The 27,638-nt window shown below is 35.7% G+C and overlaps 1 protein-coding gene across 4 annotated transcripts in view; it reads right to left on the reverse strand.

The window, feature by feature from the left end:
• The window catches only part of Samsn1 (SAM domain, SH3 domain and nuclear localization signals 1), a 141,923-nt gene that overhangs the window by 13,681 nt on the left and 100,604 nt on the right, over nt 1–27,638 (reverse strand). For all 4 annotated transcript variants that reach the window (XM_034515736.2, XM_034515735.2, XM_076943088.1 and 1 more), the window contains 4 exons: nt 12,706–12,777; nt 8,301–8,450; nt 3,447–3,576; nt 1,155–1,306 (listed from right to left, as the gene is read on the reverse strand). In XM_034515736.2, coding sequence (XP_034371627.1) covers nt 1,155–1,306; nt 3,447–3,576; nt 8,301–8,450; nt 12,706–12,777 — 504 coding nt within the window. The remainder of the gene's footprint in view (nt 1–1,154; nt 1,307–3,446; nt 3,577–8,300; nt 8,451–12,705; nt 12,778–27,638) is intronic.

A 27,638-nucleotide genomic window follows, 5' to 3' on the forward strand; every position in this document is an offset into this window, starting at 1 on the left:
TCCCTTATGTTCATCTCTACCATGTGGCTGCTTGTCTGCCTTAGGTGTGGCCTCCACGCTGAACTACCTCAAAGGGTGTGTCTCTCTCTGCTCTTCTTCTTCCTCCTCTCTGTAGCTGCTGAGACCTATTGCTTGCTTCCCTGGGTTTTTTCTTTGTAAATTATAATCAAATTTCCCTTAATTTTGACTCCATTCTTAAACCATTCTTAAATTATTTTATTAAGGAGACTAAGAACTCCATATAGGGACCCTGAATTCCCAGGTAGCATGGTGACCTCAATGGGATTCCCCAAAATGTCTGATAACATCAGTAGGAGACATTATGCAGACAAAAAAAAAAAAAAAAAAAAAAAAAAAAAAAAAAAAAAACCCCCACCAACAAAAAAAAAACCAAAAATAATTTTTATAGTTTTCATAGAAACATGAACTAGGCACATCGACGTGGTCAAACCAACTCACATTTTCTATGTTTATGTCTAAAACTATATTTAGCCATAGGCTGCAGTTATTGGCAACAGTAAAAATTTTTCCTGGGAATATTTCTTTGTGAAGATATTTGATTTCTGGGCAATATGCAAACAAATATACATTCTCCTGCTGGTCTGTGAGTGTATGGTTGATGTGAAACACAATTTTATTTGTTATTGTCATTTAGGATAGAGTGTGAATGATGGTCTCTGATTTTGGATAGTTCGCATGTCTGTATGAGTTGTGAGTCTTGGCGTTTCTACTTTTTACTTGAGAGAATGAAATGGCAAGCCAGGTGCAATCCACCAAGCAGATCAGCAAACTCCTCAGAAGTACTAATGAGTTACTAGGAGTGGTGAGTCTTTACTGGGTCTTTTCTATCATATTTAACTTCAAGGCCTTGTATCTCATCTCTTTTAAACTTGCACATTTTATCAAAGCTGACGGCTGACCCAGACAAAGACTCAGTCAGTTTCCCCACAGTGGTAACTGTGGGATCTTTATCATGTTCTCTGAGAGCTCCAAAGAATCACCTCAGTGCCACATGGATATAGTTTCATAGGAAGATATGAGAAACTGCATTCTACCAACATCATTGGACCTTACTGCAAACTTCCTTTAGTCTCTAAAGTTTACCATGCAACTAGTGTTCAACAAACCAGAAAACATATGTACTGTTGGCCCACCTTGATTTTAAGGGAGTCGGTGTCATAGGGACTTGGTGTGAAGTCGGTGTGCACTTTGGCGCGGCCGCAGAATGGCCCTGAGTAGGGGCTGTCATCATCCAGTCGAAAGCTGTCCCGATTACTTGTTCCATCTGAACAGCTGGTTATTCCACCTGGTAAAGGAAAGGTTAAAGGTTCTTATCCAAGGTTTTTAGCTTCTGCACCATTACGTCAAACTGGAGCAATGGATGCCAGCCTTATGTGGCTTTCAGTCGCAGTCCCTCGGGGACCCTCTCTTCTAAACTAATTTTGATGCTTTCTTTGCCAGTCTAAATACTCTCAACAATCCTTATTCCAATACCATCTCATGATGGATGCTCTCCTCATTTTAATCTGATCTATCTTAGAGGGCTTTAAACAATGCCCACTTGCTAAGTTGGAGCAAAATATAGCTTCAAACTTTGACCTAGACAGATAGTTTCAGAGTTGAAAATCAAGAAAAAATTCGATAGAAAAAGTTTAATCATTTTGTATTGTTAGTGATCATAAATGGTCAACACATGACATTTCTGGGCTCCATACAACTTATGTAACTGTAATAAAAGGCCTCCCAGAATTCTTAACTGTATACCAAAGGCCATGGGAAAGAAACATCTTTGCCTATAAAAGGTGACACTTTTGTTTGCCACAGTGGTGGAGAGGATAGTTGCCCAAATGTGTGAATCTCCAAACTATTCTAAACTGCCCTGAGTGCTCTGGTCCCCTTCCCTTTTGATCTTGAAGTTCAGATGAGAAAAACCAAAACCGAGCAAAGCAAACAGAGAACATTCCATCTTGCTCCATCTTGCTTCCTTTCTGTAGTGTCACATCTGTTAGCAGTGAAAGTGCCTAGCTGTTTCTCCCACACTCAGGGTCTCCTCACTTCCTCCTTCGGGCTGACCTTTCACTGCTCTGGGAGGCAAGAGCTGCAGTTTCACTACCATGAGTTTTGAAATAAGGCAAAAGTCTTTAAGTTCCACATTGGGTGTGAAGAGAAATGTCATATGTAAATGAAACACTATCCCCCTATGCTTCTCTTCTGGATTAATGTGTGGGTGCTGGCTTTGCATGGAATGGCGGAATAATAAAATTCTTCTCACATACAGTAGCACAACCTTGAATTTGAAAACTTCTAGCAGAACTGGATACTTATGAAATCTGAATATCACACACACAGAGACACACACACACACAATATCCTTCAAATGTCTCTACATTAGCTTTTTACCACAAATAACTGTTCTATAGCTAATATGAAGAAAATTGAGAATATTCAAAACATCTTCTCTTTGTGAGCCATCTTTGAATAACAGAAGTAGCTCATTTGAAAACAAGTGGTAAATAATCTTTGCAGTGACATTTAAAAGTCCTGAAGAGACTGGACTGGAGGAATGATAACTGTTTACTTATATATAATATATAAGACAACAGGACTGTCAGTACTTTCTTGTAATTGTTGTAGCAGAGAATGTAACTGATGTTGAGTAATGTTTTTCTTAGACCGATATCAGTGTTGATTCCGCACTCCTTATAGTTCCTGCTAATCTCCTTTTCCACCCCCCTGGTGACATATCTATCACACAGTATTATTCACTGCTTCAGTCTCTACTTACTTACAGTAAATGGAAATGACAGAATTGAGGCAAATGTCTTGCACTTTGCAGAAAAGCAGGGAATTAACAAAGAAAGGAAAGGAAGAAAGGAAGGAAGGAAGGAAGGAAGGAAGGAAGGAAGGAAGGAAGAAAGGAAAAAAAAGAAAGAAAGAGAAGGAAGGAAGAAAAGGCTAAAGACAGAAAGGAATGAGGAGAAGGACGAAGAGGAGGAGGGCTAGGAGGAATGAGGGAGAGAGTAAAGAAGGGACAAAAACAAAAAGTAGAAAATCAAAGAAAGAAATATAAGCTTTGGAGAAATATAAAGGACAGATTCCTACTTCTCTATTTCAAATAATTTTTATCTCTTTTGAAACAAGATAACACTAGGTTTCTAAAGCATACAATTTTTATATCAGATTTTATTACCTAATACAACTTTCTGAGGCATTTTTGACAAGAGCCCTGTAGGCTATAGCATCAAAAATATCTTGTGCTATGTATCACAGTCAATAGTGAGTCCATGTATATTCAGTGTATGCAACCTTTCCAACTTCTCTATTATCAAGTATCTGGATCTCTGTTTCTAACTTGATAACCAACCTCAGAGAGATCATTCACTGCTTTTAATTAGCTTATCCTAGGCTCCCTGTCTACGGTGACACCTCTTACTCATTAGCCTTACTTGATGAGCTCTGCCCACTGTAAAGACTGTCCAAAGAGTCGCTGGCTTTGAGCGAGATCTTCTCTGTATGTGTTCCAATCATGGGATCACTGTTCCGATATTGGAGGGCTTCCTCTCCACTTTCCTCCTCCTTCAGGAGAAAATGCATCAGAGGTTAAGTGTGCAGATCAGATTTCCATGGAGAAGTTCACTGTGTGCACTGACTCAACGAGCAAGGCACATTTCAACAATAAAACACTCATGAATACATCAGCATAAAATATGAGAGTCATTAATCTTCAGTTGATTTTCTAGGAAAACAGTTTAAAGGATACTTGGGAAAATTCCCTAGATGAGACATTGCTTATTGTGGAATTCAACTGCAATTATAATGGTCTATTTTTTTTGCAAATAAAGATGAATATCATATCAAGAACGCTTAATCAGAAATGTTAGATGCATTGGCATGAATGCTTTTTCTGCTAAAGTGCAGTTACTTTTCATGTCCTCCTTATCTGTTTGCCACCATTACTAATCCTTTGAGATCTGATACCACAGCTTTAAACTCTGCACATTTGTTTCATGTCAGTTATTTGCACGCTACCAGATCACTAGATATGAATAAAACATGCTCACTTTGCAATTCTAAAGTCAGCCTTATCTAAGGAGCTTTACAAATCTCATACTGTGCTTGCCACCTAGTCAAGTGAAAAGCAAATCTTGCATAAAATTAGGAAAGACAGACAATTTCAAAACAAATTACATTTCCTTGAAAACATCTCAAATGTTTTCCATTTTTAGAAAGTTTGGACAAAGCCCTATGAATTTCTTAATACCAATCACAATGTAATTCAATAGTCTTATTTTTGAGCATTACTGAGCATTGATGAAACTCATAATATACATAGACTTAAGTTTGATTTTCTGCTTTTATCTATTCTTCATTCATTTAATCATTCAGGGAAAGTTTATAAAGCACAGTCTAGGTATTTGTGTCCTTTCAAAAATTTGTGGATACTTGAATAAACAAGATAACTGAGTAAAAGTACTTTGGCTTTAATAATTTTTTTCTAGTCTGAATGGGCTATGCATACTGTACAAGCTATAGTTAATATGTCTTTAAAGTAGTTGGAAAGTATAATGATCATAAGATAATAATAATAGTGTATAAAAGTATTAGTATGATGCATATATATGACGATAGACTGTAGAAGGAGAGAACTAGTAAATCAAGCAAGGATGAAGAAGGTTAGTTAGTTGATTTAGGAGAAATAAATTCCAAAAACTTCAACTGTGAGATAACAAATGCCCCAGAATCTACCTGAAAATGTGTAAGATGCACTTTTATAGTATATTGACCTCAATTATGAAAAATTAGAACTTATATTTTCTTCTAAAGATATTTTTCTAAGCAAAAGAAAACATAAGAACAAACATGAACTTATAATTAGCCTCAATACACAGGCCTGTGTAGTGAAAGAAAGGAGAGCATTGTATATTAACTACCAAAGCAGGAAATGAAGAGCATCCTAGAGCACTGCGCTAGCCATGGGAAGAAACAGAAAATGATAGTAGCTAGTTCATGACAAGCTTCCTAGAGCACTGTGCTGGCATTGGGAAGGTGATACCTACATCTCTTGCCATGGGATTGTATCATACTGACTATGATGTGTGTTGTGAGAAACATGTGAGCCTTGTGGGTTGGAGACTGAGTGTTAGGATTCCGTTTTGTTTGTTGCCTCCAGAAACTCACATGTGCATTCAATTTCCACTGTGCAGTATCATAAAAGGGAAACTTAATCTGATTTCAGTGTTTAGAGGCAGGGTCTTTGGGAGGTGATAGTGATTGGATGAGGTCATCAGAACAGAGCCTCCATGACTGGGATTGATGAACTTATTAGCAAAGGGATAGACACTTAAGCATCTACACACATTCTGTATTTGTTACTGCATGGCATCTGCTGTCTTGAAACCATACCACCAAAATGATTCCATGAGATGTGGTCCTTTCTGTTGGACCACAACCATGACCAAAATAAGGCTCTTTGTGAATAATCAGTCCATGTACTGTGTTATGTCATTAGCAATAGAAATATGACTAGTATACCCAAACAGCTCCAATCAGTCACCTTTGACTCTACCTGTGAGTTTGCACTGAAGCCAGATTCTGCACTACCTCGGAGGCTGAGTGCATGCAAATAACATTTATGCCTATTCTGGTGAAAAGGAAGGTGATTCTAGTGGGAAGCTTTGGTTCAAGAATTCCCCACACATCTGCCAAAATGTTCTCAGAAGTGGACTGATGAGAGAAACTGAATCTTCCCTCTTCCCCCTCTGTTTATAGCTGTCAGGCTTACTTTGTCATACTAAGGCTTGTCCTTTGCACTTGCCCTTCATTAGACATCACAGGCATTTCCCCCTTGTAAAGCCTTGGTGTTTTTGTTTTGTTTTTATTCCTGGAAGTCTATTTCCCCCAAAGAACTAGCTTCACTGCTCTATAGTAAAGGGATTTTTTTTTTACAAGATATTCTGAAGTTTTAATCTAGGTCCAACTATGTCCTGATCCTGCTTTTCAGACATCACTTCAGGCTTTCTTGTCCAGGCTGCTTCTCATTAGAGAGATAATAAAAACAACATAGGTGGCTGATGTGGTAATGCAGGAAGGGGAGACTAGTGCTTCAGTCTAAATCAGGGACAGTTTGAATAGAAAAAATAGAATTTTAAATATTCTTTGGATATTAGGAAAAGGAGGATATTGTGATTGTTTAATGTTCAGAGTAGGAGAAAGAACAATGAAAATATTGTTCTTTAGCACTGGAATAATGGGTGAGAAATAATTGTTTTCCCGGAGAAGTGCTGAGAATTTCAAGTGCAAAGGTTGTAATATCTATTGGACATCTCAATGAGAGCATCAAATGAGCAGTTGGTTGATTGAATATAGCAATCAAATGAAGAAGTCCTTTCCAGAGACACTTTGGAAAACAGTGAGCATCCCTCAGCTCACAGGAGAGGACAGGGCATTGTTAGTGGAGCCTCCAGGATTTTAAGAAGCTTTGGATCTGTGTAGTGGTGGTGGAACATGCCTTTAATCCTAGAAATAGGGTGAGAGAGGAAGGTGGATTTTTGGATACTAGGCCAGCCTGGTCTACATAGTGAGTTTCAGGACAGCTAGATCTATATGAGGTAGAAACTCTATGTCAAAAGAAAAAAAGGAAAAGAAAAGAGCAGCAACATTTTTTAGAGAGATTACAACAAAGGAAGAGTCAAAAAGAAATGTGTGAAAGAGAAAAGAAGGCTCAAAGAAACCAAGAGAATATTTTCTATTTAAGCATGTCACCACTTGTATCTATAGCTAAAGTAAGGTGGCATTGTGTTTGGCAGCCCAAAGATTAATATTACTGTGATAGAATACTGGGGTCAGAATTAAACTAGAAGAGTATTGAAAGAAAGAATGAGCAAAAGACGTACAAATTAAAAATTATAGACCAAAAGTATATAATATATATATATATCTTAGATATATATCTAAAATAAAGATATATATCAATATATATCTTTATTTGTATGGACTCTATATTTATAACAACATTGTATATAATTATCAGGTGACTTTGACAATATAATGGAGAAAGAAGAGTCTTCAACAAGTGAAGTTGAGACCACTAGGTGTTTACAAGAAAAAGAATGAATTTTTACTCATATGAACCACAACTTAGAATATTTAACCCAAATGGATCATGCACTATAATTTAAGAGTGAAAATAACAAAGTCATTAGGAGAAAATACAGAAAGTCATTATACTGTGTTAAGCAATAGTTCAAGTATGATTTCAAAAGCCAAATAATAAGAAAAACAAGAACATTTTACTAGTATTACATTATAAACATGTAGGATAAAAATAATACTATAAAAATGAAAATATGATTCACGGAATGATAGAATATGTATTCAGAAGTCACATATATAAGACTCATTCAGAATTATATTAAACTTTAAAGCTTAATAAATGATAGAAACAGAATATTAAAATCAGCCAAAATATTTAAATAGACACTTCTCTAGAGAAAAATTAATATAACCAATAACCACATTAAAAGATAATGGTATCTTTCATTATAAGAGATATATAAATCAAAATTGCATTGTGAATGTATTTCATCTTCACTAATGGTTGCTACTTTAAAAATACCTCAGCCTGACATGATATAGAAACATTAGAGCCACTTATTCATTGACTTGGGTATGTAAACTTGTGCAGAATTTTAAGCAAACAGTTACCAGCTTCTCAAAATATAAGGAGTAGAATTACCATATATTAAAAAAAACCAAAAAAACATCTTCATAGAAAGAGTCACATGTAAATATTTAGAGCAGGATTACTCATAATTTATCCAAAGTAGAAACATCCCAAATACTTATCAGTAGATGTGAAAAAATGTAGATTAGTTATAAAACATGATAATATTTTGAAATAAGAAAAAAATGAAGTACAGGTGGTTGCTACAACTTAAGCAATATACTCGTCTTCACTGCTACATGTGTGTTCCATCTTCTTTTAAAATGTGAGTAATGAGCTTTTAAGGACCATAGGACTGGACCATCCAAATGGTTCAGTGGTAAAGGAACTTGTGCAAACCCGAGGACTTGAATTTGATCCAAGGAACTTGTGTAGACAGACAAAGAGATGTTGTTCTCTGACATGTACCACTTCATGGTGCTCATGTGCACAGACAGACACATTCTAAAAGAACTACAAAACTCTGGGCATGATAGGTGAAGGAAAACATAAGTGTAAGTGCTTCAGAAACCACCAAATAACCTAGGTCTATAAAAAGAGCCTACTGGATTTTATATATATAACAAAATATACTTACTTTTTCTTCAGAAAGAGCTTTGATGTATTTTTTCCCTACTTTTTTCTTCATTGTCCATGAAATAGCCCTCACTTTTTTACCCAGGCTTCCTCCATTGCTTAAAGTCTTGCTTTGTTCTTCACTTCCATTTGTCAGTTCCCCGTCATGGACCTGATAGGGAATTTTTTTTACAAAAGACAGAATAGTAAAGAAGAAAGGATTGTGTATTTGAGTCAAAGGTTTTTTCGGTGCTAGGGATTTCACATGTTAGGCAAGGGTGCTAGCTACATCTCAGCTCTGTGTCCAGCCTGAAGAGCATTGATCGACAACCTCTTTAGGGAGAATCCAAGTTGAAATTTTTTGTTCTTGTGCAGTATACCCTCTGGGTATAACACATATTGTCCAACTGGCTATCTGTGGAACTTGGTTGAAAGTTCTCATCTTCATATTTGAAATTCTTTGAGCATCTATGGTTTAATAGCTCTATTAAACAATCATTTTAGTTCTCAACTTTGAGATAAACAAAACAGGAGTAACCATGAGGTATCCTGTGATTACAAATCTATAGACTGAAGATCACTTAATGGTGGGATTAGAAAGGCCTTTGACACCCGTCTATGAGTGAAGAGTGTTACAATCGTTTCCTGGTTCTCAATTAGATTGGCATGATCAAAGGAAATTTTAAAGAATCAGTGAAGTTAATTAAATCAGTTGAATTCTACAGTGTTTTTATGCAACGTGTATGCATGCACATTTTCACTTTAAGTAATAGTAAATATTACCTGGCATGGTACTAATCAAGTGTTTTATTTGGATTACTCTTACCTGGTGCTTCTTAGCAATCTTCCTAAAACAGTGACTCTGACTCAGAATAAAATATAAGTATTACTGTTTCCTTGCAAAGCTCAACAGCATAACATAAACAATATACTACAGTTTATGATGGGAAACTTCTTGGTAGAGATCTTAAACACTTTAATATAAAAGTTAATCACATGATTAACATTAATTTAAATCAATATTGTGTTTCTAAAATATGTGTTTACATCATATACAATCTATATGATATAACTGATCTTTATGAATTTATTCTTCACCACTTAAATATCAGATTTCAAAACAGCATTTTAAAAAAACAGTATTTGAGGACAGTTTGTTCAAGTCATTTGTGGTGATTCTGACTCACAGATGTACGATAAGACTTGAAAGGAATGGTAATCAAATCATGTCATAATAATGCATCTCTGACTCTATCCAGTTATCACTATGGTTTGGACTTGTTTTTGCATTGGCTTCTCTAGATAGCTACAGATATCTTTCTTAAGTTCTCCGAGTTTTCATTTAATGCACAGTACAGAAAAGAAGTCATCTGATTGGTCACTCTCCATCTTTGTCCACGCTTCTTGTTTGTTTCACCTGAGTATTTATTTCTGTTTGTATTTTATTTGACAATGTTTTGCTTATTGAATGCTTATGTGCATTTATCACAGGATGCATGCTTCACAGGAGTAAAGGCTTTCTCTGTATTTCATTCTGGTTTCAGGAATATTTCCAGGCACATTAACTGGTTCTCAGTAACCTTCAGAGAAATGAAATTCCTGATGTAGAAATCTGAGGCAGTTTTTTTCACCTCTGCTGGAGGACATATTTGGATTAGATATTCTTGATACCTCAAATGTGGAAGCAACGACCTGTGAAGGTCGGCTCCATGAGTACTGTCCCCCAATGCTTGACAGGTAGACAGCCATTCATATACGAACATAAAAAAAGATGAGAAACTTCTGTTTAGTGAGCATGAATATTTTAATATGAGAGTTTAAGCACATAGTTAACATCATTATTAATCAATATTATATTTTGCCTCATATCTTACCCCAAATTGCATATGATAAATATCAATGGACAGCCAATTTAAGCCCTCATTGCACATTATTAATTTTTACATTCAAGGTTACAAAGGCAAAGAGTCTTTGCTTAATTCAAAATATCAGAATAAAATAGAATTGGGAAGCACTTTAAAAATTAATTTGGCCTTTTCTTCCATCTTTCCTGTGTTTAAACTTTGTTTTAACTGTAAACTTATTTTAGTAACTGAAATAAATGTCATTGAGTTACAACTGATATTGATACTATTACTGAAGCTTCAAGTAATGCAATACAAATCTGCTTGGTTTTTCTATCATTGTTTATAGAAGCTTCAAAGAAACCGTCCTATGTATTCTGAATTTGTTTTCTTTTCTGTGAAGTTCTCCATAGTCTGAACTGCATTGTCTCTCTAGAATTTACAGCTCTGTTGTCATGAACTTTTAAAGTGCTATTGCTTCCAGGCTCCAGGCATTATGAAGTGGGCATTTCCATCTTCCATCATAACAATCCTCTAGAGTCCCTAACAGAAACCCTGCCATTGTGTAGATAATGTAAAAAGGCTGATGAATTGATGCTGGCTCTCTGAAAAAATGAGAAACTACTTATCAGCTCTGCTAAAGGCTTTAGCAAGTTACAAAGCCATTGACAGTGAATAAACCTGAGATACGTTCATAGGTTTGTTAAAAACTAAATCGCAGAGCATTACAACAGTATACAGTTATAGAGTGATAAAAGCTGATTTGAAACACTAAGTGAAAGTAGTCATATAAGTAAGTTCCCCTCTGTGTCTATACGCGTGTATATACACGCATATATAAACAATGGTTATACATATATGTTTATGTGAGTACATATATAATTATATATAGTCATCCATTAAATATATAGGTTGTAAAACATGGTTGCAGTGGCTAGGTTTTATAGACAATTTGGAAAGATCTAGGATCACTTAGGAATTGAATCTCTGTGAGTGCATGTGGAAGATGGTCCTGATTATATGATTGAAATGGGAATAGCCACCCAGTCTAGCCACCATTCCCTGGATGGGCTTTATCATTGGGGAAAGGAAATGGAACAGTAGCATGCACTCATTGCTCTCAGCTTCTTGACTATGAATGTGATATGACCTGCTGCTTCAAGATCCCTCAGCTTTGACTTCTTCACCACGGTGGACTGTAATCCTTAACTGGACTGTGAAAAAACCCACCATTCTTTCTAGAGTTCCTCTTGACAGTGTATTTTATCACAACAGCATAAAAAAACTAAGTTGTGTGTGTGTGTGTGTTTGTGTGTAATGGCTTATCTATATATATATATTACATAAACCAATAGAATATATTCTACATATAGGCATATGTTAATGGATATATTAAGAAATAGTAATATATTAAATGTTATTTTAATATACTATATTTATTTTTATTGAATATTTTATTTATTTCCAATACAGATGTCATTCCCTTTCCCCATTTCCCCTCTCTAGAACCCCCTATTCCATCTCCCCTCCTCCTTTATGCTTGTACTATATTTAGAATATTCCTTGCTGAAATAAAAACCATATAGATATATCTATATAGATATATAGATATGCATCTGTATGTGAGATATATATAGCCCATTTATTAGTAAGTTCACTGGGTCAGGGTCAGGGTTATGGTTAGGCTTAATAATAAATGTGTTCCATTCTTAGTTTTCTCAGTGTGCATCCCTCCTATTATTTAACTAGCTACTGTGCCTTTCCTTAGTCACTCATTGCAGATGGCCCCTAGTAAATAGGATGGTATAACAGAAGGTCAGACATTCAGTCAGATAAGAGGTTTAGTTCTGCTTTTTTTATCATTTGATAACTCTGTAGTAGAAAAGAAATTATGATGAGTGGACATATATATTCCTTCAACATAAATCGAAACACCATTAGTTCCTAACTAGATAAGCAAATTAGTAGCACTATACCTCCTTAATGACAAGCACTGCATTAAATATAGCTGTCATTTGTACTGCTATTATTATTATCATTACTATATACAAAATTTAGTGTTAAAGCACACTTTAATATTACTGTCAGGCCAAATACATAGTGTGTTTAGTTTACAAATATATGTAATGGTACCCAGTAAGACATTTAGTGTATACAATAGAAGTGACAGAGTTCAGTGGTGTAGCTACATGCTCATCTCAGAATGACCATATTGTCCACTTGCCCACCTACCATGCTATCAACTCATGCATGTATATTGCTTCAGCATGGATATGCTCAGAGGACTTGGAACTGTCAATGTAACTTTGAATTATAACTGTCTTCAAAGTATAACTAACTTGAAATTCTCGTTCTGCCCATCATATTGAGTAAGCTTTTGAAATAGCTGTTTTACTTTAATGCCCAACATGGGTGCTGCACCCTAAATATTTGCTCATCTATTTCAAAATTCTGTGTAAGTGTACATGACCTGAAAACTGTATTTAATTTCCTTACCTAACACAGAAAAATATTATCCTTTTACAGTATAAACTTTTATAATATGCTATCATAATATTCATAAAGATAAAGTAAAATACTAACCTTGATTGAGTCATCAGATTTTGACATGGAATTATTCCGAAAACGATCAAAATTCCCAAAACTGCTGCTGCGCTGTAAAATTGGAAAAAGAAACTTAGGGTTTGTGATTTTCATAAGTGAAAGCAATAAATTTATTATAGCTTCTCAGAAGTGCCTTTTGAGTATGGAAGGCTATGGAAAGTCCTCTAAGCTATCAAAAGGTATTGAATGTATAAATATTATTCATATTTTATACTAAAATTTTCTAAAATATCTTTCTTTGATTTGTGTAATAGTGATTAAGTTATTTTTTAATTATTTAACTAGCAGCTATTTTTTTAATTATTCAGTGTTACTTAGGCTCTTGACCAAGCAACTGAAGCCTATGAAGATTCTAAACTGAGCCGTCTTTAGGTAAGCTAAACACTAGGAAAGTGCGGTAGGAAAGGACAGGCAGTGTTTACTAACAAAGTGGGCAACCAGTAAAACGCAACAATGAAATCAAGCAAGGGTCTGAGTAATTGTTCCTCTGCCTCCTGAGAAAAACAAAACTAACCCATGTGCACTTCCCACTAACACAGTCTGTTAACTTTAATCTCTCTGTCAGTTATCAGAAAGAAAGAAATACATGTGGACCTATTAATAGACTAAACATGTAGGCATGCACAGTGTACGATGGAGAGGCAAACTGAATCTCTTCACATTCCACATGGAATCAAAATGAGATCCTACTCCCTTCTCCCATCCTGTAGGTCAAGTTCCCTCATTGATTTCAAGGACTAGCCCCATATGTTGGTAGAAGACTACATCCTTAGTGTTATAATGCTAGATTTTTATTCTTATGCAACCCAGTCTAGGTAGGTAATTATAAATAATCTTGAGATGCCTCAAAGATAAATGAATGGCTCCTCTGACTCATTTTCAAAATTCATCAAAATCACTGAGTCAAAAAATTGACTTTCTCACTATCTATTTAATTGTATTCATTGTTTATGATGGTGAGTATCTAATTGTGTGTGTGCGTGTGTGTGTGTTTGTGTGTGTGTGCCTAAAATTCCAAAGAAGATAGATTGTCCTAAGGACTATACCTCACTTCAAAACAATATGTTTTAGAAATTAATAGATTTTATTGAAAAACTAACCTAGTAACCTGAAAAAAAAAAGATCAATAGCAGTAGTCAGTAATCTATAGAATTTGTTACTGTCCACGCAGAACTTATCTCTCACTTTAAAAATTCTTTGCCAGAGAAGCCTTGTCTTTGGAAACATAGGTAGACATGTCTCTCACCACCAGCTGCCAGTGACATTTTCTCCCTTATAGAATGAGTTGAAAGCAGAAGATCTGAACAATTTGACACGTGGCTAGTCTCTCAAACATTGCTCTGAGACTGATGGCTGTCATGGACAAGTTGCCCTTTGCTGACCTGCCTCCCTTGCTGAAATAGCTCACAACTCTTTTTTGCTTGTAGTGAGAGTAGAGAGACAAGATAGCAGAAATTGTGTTCCACAGTGGAAAATACCAAGTCATCTCATTCAGAGCTTACCAAGTGAGAGATAAACCCAGAGCATGGATCACTTCAACTTGCCTAGTGGACATTTTTCCATCGGGCCCTCAATGTTTGGAGATCAGAAGGAAGTGAGGAAACTATTGCTCTGCTTACAAATGAATCCATCAAGGACATTTATTACTCGGTTGTATACTTGGGACATTCTTATGGGCTATTGTAACCTGGACCTGTGGCAGTTCAGTAGCCTATAACCAGCCTGATGGTACCTATTCCATATTAATGAGAGCTACAGAATGCTTCCCACTGCTGGATAATGGGGCCTGTTGCATGGGAGGGCACAGAATAGATTCACTTCAGCATTTCTCTACACTATATTATTCCATTAAGTAATCAATAGCCACCACCTTTTGAAATTAATTCTTCCCCCATTATACCAATAAAGAAAAGTAGATATGGGAATAGTGATTTTAAAAGACTAAAAAAACCTAGTACTTTAGGTCTTGTCAGTCCTATCAATACTAATTCCTCAACAACCTAAAGGCCAAGGAGTCGGTCTGTCCACCCTGAGATACTTTTAAGAAGCAACTTTCAGTTCTTATTTAAAAGGGCACTTACCATATTTCATTATCCACTTTAAAAGTTAGTTACTTTCCGAGAAGATGGTTTCATAATATATTTATAGGTTATAGCTTATGTCAGAAAGGAGTTAATGTCTACTATGAGGTATGGACAAGAAATGGATTTATAATTTCGACTGTCAAGTTTTATAGGAAAAAGGTTAATTATGAGGAAGCAAAGCCTGCTTCCTACATAGTAGTCCTTAGTAAAAAGTGAACATATTTGAATATTCACAAATGTGTATGGTGTGATCATTTCACGGACACTAGCTGATGACAGGGGCTCTGATCAAGATCAAGCAACTACATGAACAAAGAACTGGCTCTGGGAAAAACAGCTTGAGTTTTAAAAAAAGCAATTCAAAATGTAGGTGACAGTTGATAATGGTGGCATTAGATCATGCTTGCCCTTTACATTTTGTGTAAATATACACAAGTGCTTGGTGTGTAATTCAAAGACAGAACACATACTTTGCATGTATGTGCAAGGTTCTATGTTCAGTCCCAGCTCCACCCCAGCCAAAGGAAGTATATGTTTATCCTTCTTATATGTTTAGTAAATCACCTGTAAAATGACACAAGAGCTGTAGAGTGAAATTTGGCCACTGTTAGGAGCCATGCTGCGTTTGCTGAAGTAGCTATACGCTCGCCATTATAAGATGGCGCTGGCTTCCTGTTCCTGGTTCTTCTTGGCCTTGGTGTCTGCAGCTGTGTGCACGCGTAGGCGTGAATTTTCCTGCTGAAAGTACTATCAGTGGATATGTAAATGAGACCCCAGTCTGTAAGCCAATGAGGACAGATCATGTCTCTTTGATGGTATATAAGTCAGAACATTCTGGGGCTTGGGGTCCTTCCTTTGTTCTCCATCTTGCATCCTTCTAACTAAAAGAGCTGTAACAATAAAAGACGCTGTCAGAAGAATCTTGAGTGTGATGTGCTCCTTATCAGCGAGGTAGCGTGTTGCAGGCCACATCTAGTAAGTTTTCATATATATTTGTATTTTGTCATAGCAATCACACTTCTAAATTTCAATGCCAGATAACATGTGAATATACTAACATACGAATATGAATACTAACATATGTATATACTATACATTCATTGTAATCTTTTACCCAGAAACTTGTAAACTCGAACACTCATAAAGAGGATGCTAAAAGAGTAGTATGTATTTATATCAATAAAAAAAAAAAAACAAAAATGTTTTCCCTAAATCAGTAGAAAGGGAACTTACTAGCATACAGTGAAACAGATAATACAAAACAGAATAAATGACCATATATGTAAGTGAGAAAATAGTCTATAAGTCTTATGAAGCCAAATGCAGGCTTTCTTTCAAAGAGATACAAGTGAAAACAAGTGGGTGGGCATGGAAGAAAGAAAATATGTCTCTGTATGTGTTGTTTCCGAGAATTGAATATAAAATTGTGTCAAAGTTTCTCCAATTCAATCAAAAATTTAAAAATCCCTAAACTTTAACATCTAAACGAAATACATCTACCTAACTCTAGATTGAGTTGATTGCTTAAGTGTAAACATAATTCAAGTCATTTAAAACAATGTAACTTGTCAGTCTGTACACAGAAATACTGCAAGGACAAAGTGGGATGGCAAACTAAATCTTAACGTTTTTGCCATCATCGTGGTTAGTAGGACTGGCACATATGTAAACACTGAAAACAGTTAAAGTCAATAACAATGTCAATACAACTCAAGATTATCAGAATAAAATAAAGTCATTGCAGATATAAAATAAAATGCTTAAATAAAACCCAGACTCTTAAAACCCAATTGAAAGCACCATGAGATTTTCCTAACCCACTTCTGCAAACATTCTGTTCCTAGCTGCACTCACATATATAAAGGTCTAGACCAATGGCAACCCAGTCTTGTGTCAATTCTAGTTCACAAATTATACCTTGTGTACACACCTTTATGCCTTCTGCTTTGTCATAGTACAGGCACACCTTCTAAATAGCTAGGGGGCTATACTGAAGGTTTTTAGTGCTTGAATAAATTGTAGCCCAAAGCATGCTATTTTAGTTTTAATGGAAGTAGTACATGTAATATACTGTGAAAGAATTGCAGTATATCTTAGCGTGTCAAAATTCATTGATTTATCATCATACTGGAGAGAAATATCAGTGTTTGTCTTGAGAAATATAATAGCGGCATTATGAGAACAGACAAAAAGAAAAGACAATAATCTGACTTTTCTGAATGAAATATATTTCAGAGTTAACTAAACAATTGACTACGGGAAGTTATTTTGACTATGTATATATTCTAGCTATTAAAATTGATGAAATTACAAAATTAATTATTCTGCCAATCTCTACTATCATGCTGGATATAAGAAATAGCTACCAATGTCTACTGAAAGAAAAGCAACCAGAACATGTTCTTCATGACTGAAGCACTGTATTAGGCGCATATGAGATGGTATTCAAAGGGAAGGGGAGAGGGCAAGTGGAGAAGTGTGTGTGGGCACAAGGGCAGCGGCAAAGGATAGAGTTACATCACAATTCTGTCTCTGGCCTGGTGCTCACTAATCAGATTGAACCGACTGGCCAGCAAGCTCCAGATATTCTTTAGCCTGGGCCTCCTCAGTGTTGGGTGTGGCACTGCACCCAACATTTTTAGTGGATTTGGAGATCGATTGTCTTTAAGCTTACAAGGATGGATAGTATGTTAAAAATCTGTATGAGGAGCCACACTGAGGAATGTTCTGTGTTTGAAGAGCTCCTGACTACATGTGTACATTTTCATTACTGCAGAAACATAGGGACATGTTCGATACTGTGAAGAGGATTTAGTTCTCGGAAGAGGACAGGATGATGGAACTAAGTACGCTTCCTAAACCACTCACCTGTCTGTATGAAGAACATGAAAGAAAACTGTGGAATCTTTTTTAAAACTATGAATCAAGCTTTTGACCAAAACGGGGGAATTGGACCATACTTTCCTTTCTTATCCAGCAACCAGCTTGTAGAGTTGTCAAATAAAAATCTCTGTGCACTGTGACTTTAAAAATTGAGCAAGGCACGGGGAGAAGTGTCAATTTATTTCAAAGAAAATATTTGCATATGTGAATCAGACACCCACAGTGTTTTGAAGTATCCTGGCAAATTAGAAGTTATATATACTCACTGCCAACAAGTTCTCACATCTAAACATTACTCATAAGACATTTGTTGGTATCCACTCTTAAGATCAAAATTCTGCTTGAGTTCACCATTAATATTGTATAATAAAAAGTTAAATCTCAACATGTCTGTCACCCTTTATCCAAAAGCATTCGAGGATCGGATTGTTCCGGCTGACTCAGGTGCTAAGATGTTGGAGAGTGAAAATCACATTTAACTCACTTAAAATAACCTGTTAGGATTGCCTCAGTGTTAAGTAATCAAAGCATCATGTGATAGCCATGGAAGACAGTCTGTGGGGTGTCCAAGATTAAAAAAGCAACAAGAAATGCAAAATCGTATTTTCAACACTCACCCTCCACCCTTGTACAAAGGCAACTCAGAGCTAAATAAAATGATCAAATCTATCCAAATAGAGCAGAGCACAAACCAGTGTTGTGGATATTCTCAGTGGTGTATCTGGCTTTTCAGAACCCAAGTTAACTGCTCTTTGTCTACCCCATTAGCTTCATATCAACTGCAAAACATGTACAGAAGGTTCAGGCCCCAATGCTGTCATTGAGTTCTAAGTTTTACTCACATTTTCCATGCTGAAACATTACTTTTAGAATGTTATGTGGCACTAAACTGTTTTCTGCAGATTGAAACTATTTCAGAGTTACAGTGGAGTAGGAGGAAGAATTTCAATAGCTGAAAACAGTCAGTGTAAAAGTGAAACTTTTATAACAGATGATTTAGGGCAATAAACAAGTTTCAGATTCAAAAGACTTGAGTATTTAAGATTCTCAATTTTACCTTTCTATGGTCTACCACTGTGTTCTATTATTTTATACTGCAACTAAAGACTGTAGGTCGTATAACAGTTCTAGAATTCAGTAAAAATTACTTGAGTCTATGTTAATTGAAGGGAGCCCAGAAGCAATACATTGGTGTGGTCTAAATATATTTTTCAAATACAAAGTATCATGGGGCAAAAATTATTATAAAGAATCTTTAAAAATTCTATAAAATATAAAAAAAAAACTATAAACTTTAAAAGTAGCAATATTGATCAATGGTGAAGCTCTATCCTTGTAAGCATATAGATGTTTTTTCCTCTAACCTACTAAAAACGTTGGAGTGTCACACCCAGTACTTGGGAGGCAGACTAAAAGGTGTCTGGAGCTTGCTGGCCACCCAGTTCAGCCTGATGAGTGAGAGTCAGGCCAGAGACCCTGTCCCAAGTGAGTTATATGCTGATACCAAGAACAATAGAGTTTCTTTTCTAGCCTCCACATGCATGTGCACATATATGCTTGGGAAACTACATGGATAAACTGTTAAGTGCATGGATGCTCTCACACACATGGTCATAAAAATATTCAATCTTAATAATACTGTCCTGTATGTATGTATGTATGTATGTATGTATGTATGTATGTATGTATAGGCCCATACCTATAATCATAAATCTGTGGAATATTACTTTAAATGATCAAAAGCTTGGGCATGAAGTGATCTTAAATCAACACAATTTTAAGCTGCTGCATTTTTTTTTTTTAAGAAATTCTGTTTACGGAATCTTTGTAAATCACCAAATCCAAAGGTAGTATTGCTTTAAAAATGACAGGATGGCCTTGCCCGACAGCAACGAGAAAGGGAGGTCCCTGGAAGGTTTCATACCCCAGATTAGGGAGATGCTGGAACAGTGGGGCTGGGGCGACAGAGTCTGGATAGGTAGGGGAGCACTCTCATACAGGCAAAAGGGAGGGGGAGGGCATATGTGGGATGGGGGTTGGTGGAGAGGTAACTGGAAAGTGGGATAACATTTGAGATGCAAACGAATGGAATGATTAATAAAAGTTTAAAAAAATAACAAAAAAGGTGGTGAGGTAGTTATATTTGAAAATAATTTTGGAAGACAAAACTGTGACTAATGTAAACTGTAATTACTTTTCAGCTGTTGCGGGACAAAAAAAATATTGTCATATGGACATACTCATTTTAATGACTAATGTTTTTAAATCTGGAACACTTATTTCACTATATTTTGTATTGTCTGAATGTACAATAATACCTCAAAATTAAAATTAGCAAGAACTTTTAAGTTTTTATACAAATATGTTAGTATGGATAGTTTGTTTAAAAGCTTTATGAGAAGCCACATTGCGAAATGTTCAGAAGCCACTTGTGGGTTTTAAGAGCTCCTGGCTACATATGTGCGTGGTAGATACAGTATACAGGTAGTGCATGGAAGGATGTAGGATGCAGGAGGAAAACACGTGTGGAGACAAGGCAACAGAGCTTGCATATGTACCACTCTTACCAAAAGCTAAAAATTGCCTTCACCAACTTTCTTATTACCAATCTTAGTGTCTATGCACCATGGCACAGGAAAAGCTGTGCAAACGATGGGGATGAAAATTTCTAATAAAAAAACGTTACATTCTTCTCCAATAAGTTTTAAAGATAACTTTTGTATTCATTTGATATTTTTAATCTGTAACCAAATATATGAACTGGCCATGCCATTACTGATTATGATCTTCTATTTAGTCAAACAAGTAAACTTCAAAAACAGATAGTTCTGCATTCTAATATTTTGTGTGCTGTATTTCTAACATACAAAGTAATATTTAAGATTCTGGTAAAAGAAGGCAACTACTATTTAGAACTTCAAATACTGTTGCCCTGCTATGTTAGCCCAAGTTTTAAATAAATTTAAAAGACTTCTTTTTTTGTTTCCTTAATAGGCATCTAATTTTTCAACTTTCAGTGTTTGCAAATGAAATTATATCATAGTATTATATAAAGCAACACTAGTCTAAATGAGAAGTATGAGGCAGAAACAAAACTTTAAATTTTGGTATTAACAAAGTTTAAAAAGAATAAGAGTAATTTACCTTCTCATTTATTGAACAATTTTTTAAGTTAATAGTTCAGACTTCTTTAACATTTTCAATAATTAAAGGTGGTAAGTCCCTAAAAATTCCTAATGAAATCGTGGTCAATATGTCGGAAGGCTATATGGCACGTCCAAGCTTAGGACTCTTTTAAGCATATTAAATCATTTAATATGTTGATTCTAACTTTTTAAAGCCTTTAAAAAATCCCCTAACAAACTTGTCAGTCATGTGTTACTACAACTAAGTCTATCATTATGACTAATATATTAATACATGATACATAAATATATGATCTAGTTATATATCATATTACTATAATATCTGATTATAATACATATTAGTATAACATATATGGTCAGAAAGAAGTCAAGTTCATTCACAGTACTTATTGTTGTGAAATCAGAGTTAAAGGTTTGAAAGTTAACTTGAGAAGAATGAATCCATCCAGTAATTTCCCATCAGACACTCAGGAGCAGAAACACCCTGTGAGTCCCCTAGGTTTTAACCACACTGCTTTCAGGTGGCCTCTGGGTACAAAATGACCTTTCTAAAGGTCTCCTCAAGGGATACTTTAGTCATGCAGTGGTCTCCTTGAACACAAGTAATGACAAACAATAAGCTAATTCTCCAAAAGTGTTTTTTTTTAAAAGTCATTTTTACTACTTTTAAATGGGTGGGTTTGATGCATGATTTTGGTGGCCCTGATTAATGGTCACCGCCAGCCCAGCTTCTGGAGTTGTAATGTGTCTGTGAGCTTCCCTTCAGCCAAGCTCCACCATTAATCCAGTGGCATATGTCAGCTCAGCAAAGCAAGGTCACTCTTCTTCTTCAAGGGGAACCTTTTTAGAAATAATAAAACTGACAGAAAGTTCTTTTTTGCATGCTTTATGCTGCCTGAGGGTGAGTGCTGCAGTTAATATCATAAAGCTTATAAACATTCTCTTCCCAGGCAGCAACTGCTGCCACAGGGCTTAGTGTTTTTTTCTTCCTTAGTAAGAACAGACGTGTTTATGTGGAGTAAATATATGATGTGCAATCCCAAACAGGGAAGGAATACATGGATAAAAATTGTCTAAAGCTTGGGTGCTAGGGTTTTTTTTTTTTTTTTTTTTTTTTTTTTTTTTTTTTTTTTTTTTTTTGAAACAGATCATTGAGATTCTTCATTGTGAAATACATGTATTATTACAACTAAATCTATCCTTATAAACAACTTTTTTTCCTGCAAATTCACATCTGGCTACATGTGTATTTCAGTGTATCAAGAGATACATAGTAGTGATAAAAATAATTGAGCTAATGAACACTCTGTGTCCTACAGTGTCATGTCTCATGAATGTAGTACATTTACGTCTGAAGGAATTTTGTGAATGGGTACTGTAAAACTGGTAGATATTAATAATGAGGTAATAATGATGAGCTAGCCCTAATCTTGAGTAATCTGTAGATACCCTAACTTAAACAACCCCAACCAAAGCTCTCATTGAACCAAAGGAAAATGATAGCTATGCAATGCTAATAGAGAACAAATGTAAGATAAACCTAAACATTACAAAAGAAAGTCAACTGTAACAATAAAATATGCAGGGGCTATCCCTATACAGTTTCAGTGTGTTCTTTGGCTGATATCTAATTCCAATCATTGTGTATTGTAAAGTAAGGTTTTATATTGGCTAAATCTGCTTTGAATCTTATACTAGATAGTAAAACTACATAATTATAGGAATGAAACCCATTATTTACTGGTTTTGCTTTATTACATAAAAAAAAAGCTATTAGAAATGACACCAGTTAGTCCTTCTAAGAAACCAAGTACACTGGATGAGTTTTTAGGTCAGATCCAGGGATTTGGTCAAGCTTACAGATGTAACTTCATATTGACTCACTTATAAACAAGGACACCAAAAGTTAGCACTGTCAAATATGTCTTTACTGGGAGTGAGTCTAAACAAGAATGCATACTTCATACTAATGAACTAACAAAAGAACTATTTCCCCAGGAAGGACTTGCACATGTTGCAACACGCCACTGCTGGTACCTGGCTTGGTCAGTGAAGCTGGATAATGGTAAAGTCAATTTGTCATCAAGACTGGAAATGTTATTTCAAGTTGCATCTCATGTTTGTGAGCAAGTCTGCAGAGCTAAATGAGATGCTTGCTTCCAATTTATATATATATATATATATATATATATATATATATATATATCTCACAATATACTACATACTTTATACTTTATATATTATATTCTATATATTATATATGATATATAAACAAGCAACATATATGTATGTATATATGTATGTATGTATATATATATATGTATAATGCTCCCTACAAAGCAAAACTGTTTTGCTGTCTTTCATTTCTCATATACTATAAAGCTCTATTTGCTTATTGTTCTGTTTCACTTCATTCTGATTCTAGAAACAGTTGCCTTGTTTTTTATCATGTGTTGCCCAGATCTTTATCATAGATGGGTTGTTAGGCATCTCTGAAGTAGGTCACTTCTGTAAATGACTAATATTATCCATTAGTCATGCCACACTCAGTGCCTGGATACTGAAAAAGCACTACAATTTTGTCTTCTATAAATGTTTGGATGATAATCAGAAAAAAAGAAGGAAAGAAAGAAAACCAATGTAGTCTGAAAGTCAGAAAGACTGAGTTCAATCCTTCTTAAATTCTCCTTTAGTCAAAGGGTACAAACTTGAGTAAATTTATCTTCTCCAAGAAAATGGAACAGTTATGAAATAAGGATTACAAAGTTAGAAAAGATGTCAAGATTATCTAGGGAACAGAGTTAAGCCAGGAAATATACATGTGCTAATAACCTACAACAAGCCTACTTGACAGGCTTTATCATGTCCTTCTTTTCCAATTACAACACCAAGGCTCAAATAAGGTTTAATAATGTGCCTACAATCTGGTTCAGAAATAATCAAAATCATACCCTCAAACCCAGCTGTGTGTGACTCTAGTCCATGTTGCCAACTGTTCTGCTAGCTAACCACTTCTGCTGTGTTGGAGTCACTAGTGCAGCTGAGATGTCAGCTAAGTAGTCAAAGAAGCATGAGTTGATGGATACATAGGGATATTCCAGAGGACAAGCAGCAGAGAGAGTGGTCATAGCATCAGGAACAGAACCTCTATGACCCCCTAAACCAGATGGTACATTAGTGGGTTATCTTTGTAAAGGACTTCAAAAGATCCTACCTAATATGTAATTATAAAGTACTGCTTAAAGGTATAAAGCAGATTTTCTTTTTACATGTTTTAGGTGATGCCTCATGGAAGCTACTGGATTATAGCAGAGGGGCATCTGCATGAGGAAAGATGAGAGTTTGAAGTGGGCAGAAGTATGTGAAAAAGGGGAAGCATGCAGGGCAATAGAGTGCAGGTCAAGTATGGAGTGCCTATCAGAAGTAAGGCATTAAAGATAGCTGGAAGAAAGAAGCAGCTTAAAATCAAATCCTCACCTCTACTAGTGGGAGCTCTTTGACTGTTAGTGGCTAAACTGTGTTGCCCTCTGTCTTCTACCCTGAGTGTTTCAGAAGGTAACTGTGTGTGAAGAATTTCAAAAAGACCATTAACTAAATGATGTAATCATTGGGGTGTTTCTTAATAAAATCCCACTGGATTCTTTATAGGATGTCAGCAATACAGAAAGAGATCTTGGAGAAAAATGCACAGAAAAAAGACAACATGGGGCATCCATCTACTGGACAAAGCTAGACACTCTGTGACAGAGTCTTCTCTTGCATACCTCCTTGGCCAAGGAAATGGGATTCAGGCAGGAATCTGACATTAGGCTAGAACAAAGAAGTAGGCTTCAGGCATGAAAATGACTTTGGGCTAGGACAGGGAAGTAGGCTCAGATATTTTGGTCATTCTGATAAGCCCTTGGAAACAGTGATCATGGGAGTGTTTATAGAACTTTGTTTATTGCCTTGCTTGTTCTTTGACTATTTGTGTTTATTGTCTTGCTTGTTCCTTGACTATTTGCATCTATTGTATTGCTAGTTCCTCAACCAAGAACTGACCTTAATACTTGCATGTAATTAAAATGGCATAAAAGCAGATTGAGAAAAAAGAAAAAAAAGAAGAAAATAATTTGAATTAAAAGAGGAATGGCAAGAACTAAAAAAAAAAAAAAACCAACAAACAAACCAAAATGAAACAAAACAACAACAACAAACAAAAAGAAACCAAACCTCCTTCCATGTTAAGTTAGGATGAGGTGGCTTTCTTCCTGTATGTAGGAATCATCCCAACTACCAACACAGACAATTTCAAAGCATCCCTTCTTCTTAATGCAGGACAGCTTTTTTTGTACTAAGAAGTAAACATGAATGGGTTATTTCTAAAAATTCACTTGAATTCTTAATATTAGCAAAGAGGGAGAAATGGATCAGCTTGGTAAGACATGACCTGGAAACTTCGATATATTGTTTATGGACTTGGTTCCATTGTTTGAAAAAAAATGCATTCCCTATGGATAATGAAGTCATTTTTCCTCTACAGGAGACAAATGGTTAAGCAAGTCAAATTTTAACAAAGTGCGTTAGTAGTCCAGGTAGTGGCTCTACATTTTTCCTATAGGATATAAAATATTCATATATTATACCAAGGGGAAGCCACGCTCTCTTAAGTTGTTCATTATCTTTGGATTTTTTTCTGATGCTGACTTAGCACTTTCTAAATATTGGCAATCCATTTGGCCCCAAAGTTTTGCTACTTGCTTGAAATTAAATTTTGGTTTTGGATTCACATTCTATAAGATGAGAAAATCTGAAGCAAATTAGTGATTTGTTGGAAAAAATACTCATCACTAAAAAACAGATAATATTTTTAATCAATTTAACAGTAAATTGAATGAGCTATAAATTCACCCATCAAATAAGTATATTTTGAAGCAAGAGGAAAAAGCTTTCCAAAAGTTGTGTATCAATTATGAGTGATTTCTTTGAACCAGTGAGCAGTAAAGTTGAGTCATTTCGTAGAATATAGGCACAAGATGAATACAAGGATAGTATAGGATAGTAGCAGTCTTAGTGTTTGTTGCGTTTAAAGAGTAAATACATTGAAAATGATGTCATCTGTTCAAACAGATGACAGATTCTAAGTCTTATCCACAGCACACTTATGACACTACTTCCCTTGACGGATGCATAGTTTTTCACTCCTATTATTTGAAACACTAAACAGTGAACCGAATTCACTAAATGAGTATATTAAAACAGTACAGCGCAGATTTAATTATAGAAATGCTGTGATGTAAAATCAAAGTTCTTTCCTAATCTTGAGTGAAATACTTCACAGGTACATGGTTACACCGTGCTCTATGAATTAACGGAATGTAGTGCTATGTCATCGAGGTTTTGGAAAGATTTTTAAAGTTAATGGAACCGGAACTTTAAAGTTAAAGTTCCTTGAGTTGTTGATCAGAGGAGTTCCTGCTATCCACCAGGCAAACACTAGTTTTCTTGTTTATCTACCAGAAGTTGATGGTAAGACCCTATCGCTGTAGACATCACAAATTTTGGTCAAAGCATATTGAAAAATCAGTTTGCCACTGACCAGGAATCTTCCTCTCTACTGGCTACCTCTCATAATTCAAGCCACAGTGGTGCCTCTCATAATACTGGGAGGTACTATGTATGCTATGGGGCAGATTATCAACAATCTACCCATCTGGGAACCCCATGAGCTATATTATTGAACAACATGGTCAAGTATGACTATGGGTGCATCCATGGGTGCAATATGGGCAGAAATGTTAGGCATATACACACACACACACACACACAGAGAGAGAGAGAGAGAGAGAGAGAGAGAGAGAGAGAGAGAGAGAGACAAGGGTCAGGGTAACAAGCTGTTTTCTGATTGGATTTGAAGCCTGCTTTATAAGAGGAAATTCATGCCTGGTGATGTAAATCTGCATAAGAACACATTGCTGAGTAGTTCACAGGCCACAGTGGTGCCCTGAATGTACTATTTTGGTTAGTGAGCATTGTAGCAAACTGTCTTCTAAATGCTTACTCTTATGCCAATAGATTGATACAGCTCACATTACTTCATCAAAGAGTTATCTTTGTGCAATGGGGTGGGTAGTTAATGCAGAGACTCATAACTGATCAATGTAGAGAGAGTAAGTGACAAAGAATTGTTTAACCCCAAACGGGACATCTGTATCAACCTACGACAAAGCTTTGGGGCCATTATGGAAGATGGAGTAGAGCATTATCATGAGTCAGAGATTGAGGAAGAAAAGAGCAAAACTGTATCTTCTGAACATGACAGAACCCTTGCTTCATGAGCTCACAGCACCTATATTTGAATGTGTGAGATCTGCAGGAGATAAGTTAGTCAACACTCCAGCATGGTGGGTGGAGTCTCACAAGCTCCCACCCCTAGGGAGCTATTGACAGGTGCTAACTTCGGAGGGGAGGGAGAGTTCTTTTTCCTTAGAGGTGTGGCTCTGATAGGTCAACCTCATTCCAGTGGGTGATCTCAATCCCATGAATATATGGTCAACACAAATTGGATTTGGTGGGTTATTAAAAAACATAAAAATAATTATTTTTGACCAGTAAGGAAAAATTAACACAGTTCTGAATGCTGAAATTGGACATATATCTTCAGTGTATCTGGGAATGGATAGTGGGGTAATATAGGATCAAATTTTTATTGTATAAAATTCTCAAAGAATTAATAAAACAACCAAAGGACATAGGCTCTGCATGTAGGTGTCTTGTCTCAAGTAAGTACCAGGTTATGAAAGAGCCTCCAGTTTCCTGT

The sequence above is a fragment of the Arvicanthis niloticus genome, chromosome 12, assembly GCF_011762505.2.
Source record: "Arvicanthis niloticus isolate mArvNil1 chromosome 12, mArvNil1.pat.X, whole genome shotgun sequence".
NCBI lineage: Eukaryota > Metazoa > Chordata > Mammalia > Rodentia > Muridae > Arvicanthis > Arvicanthis niloticus.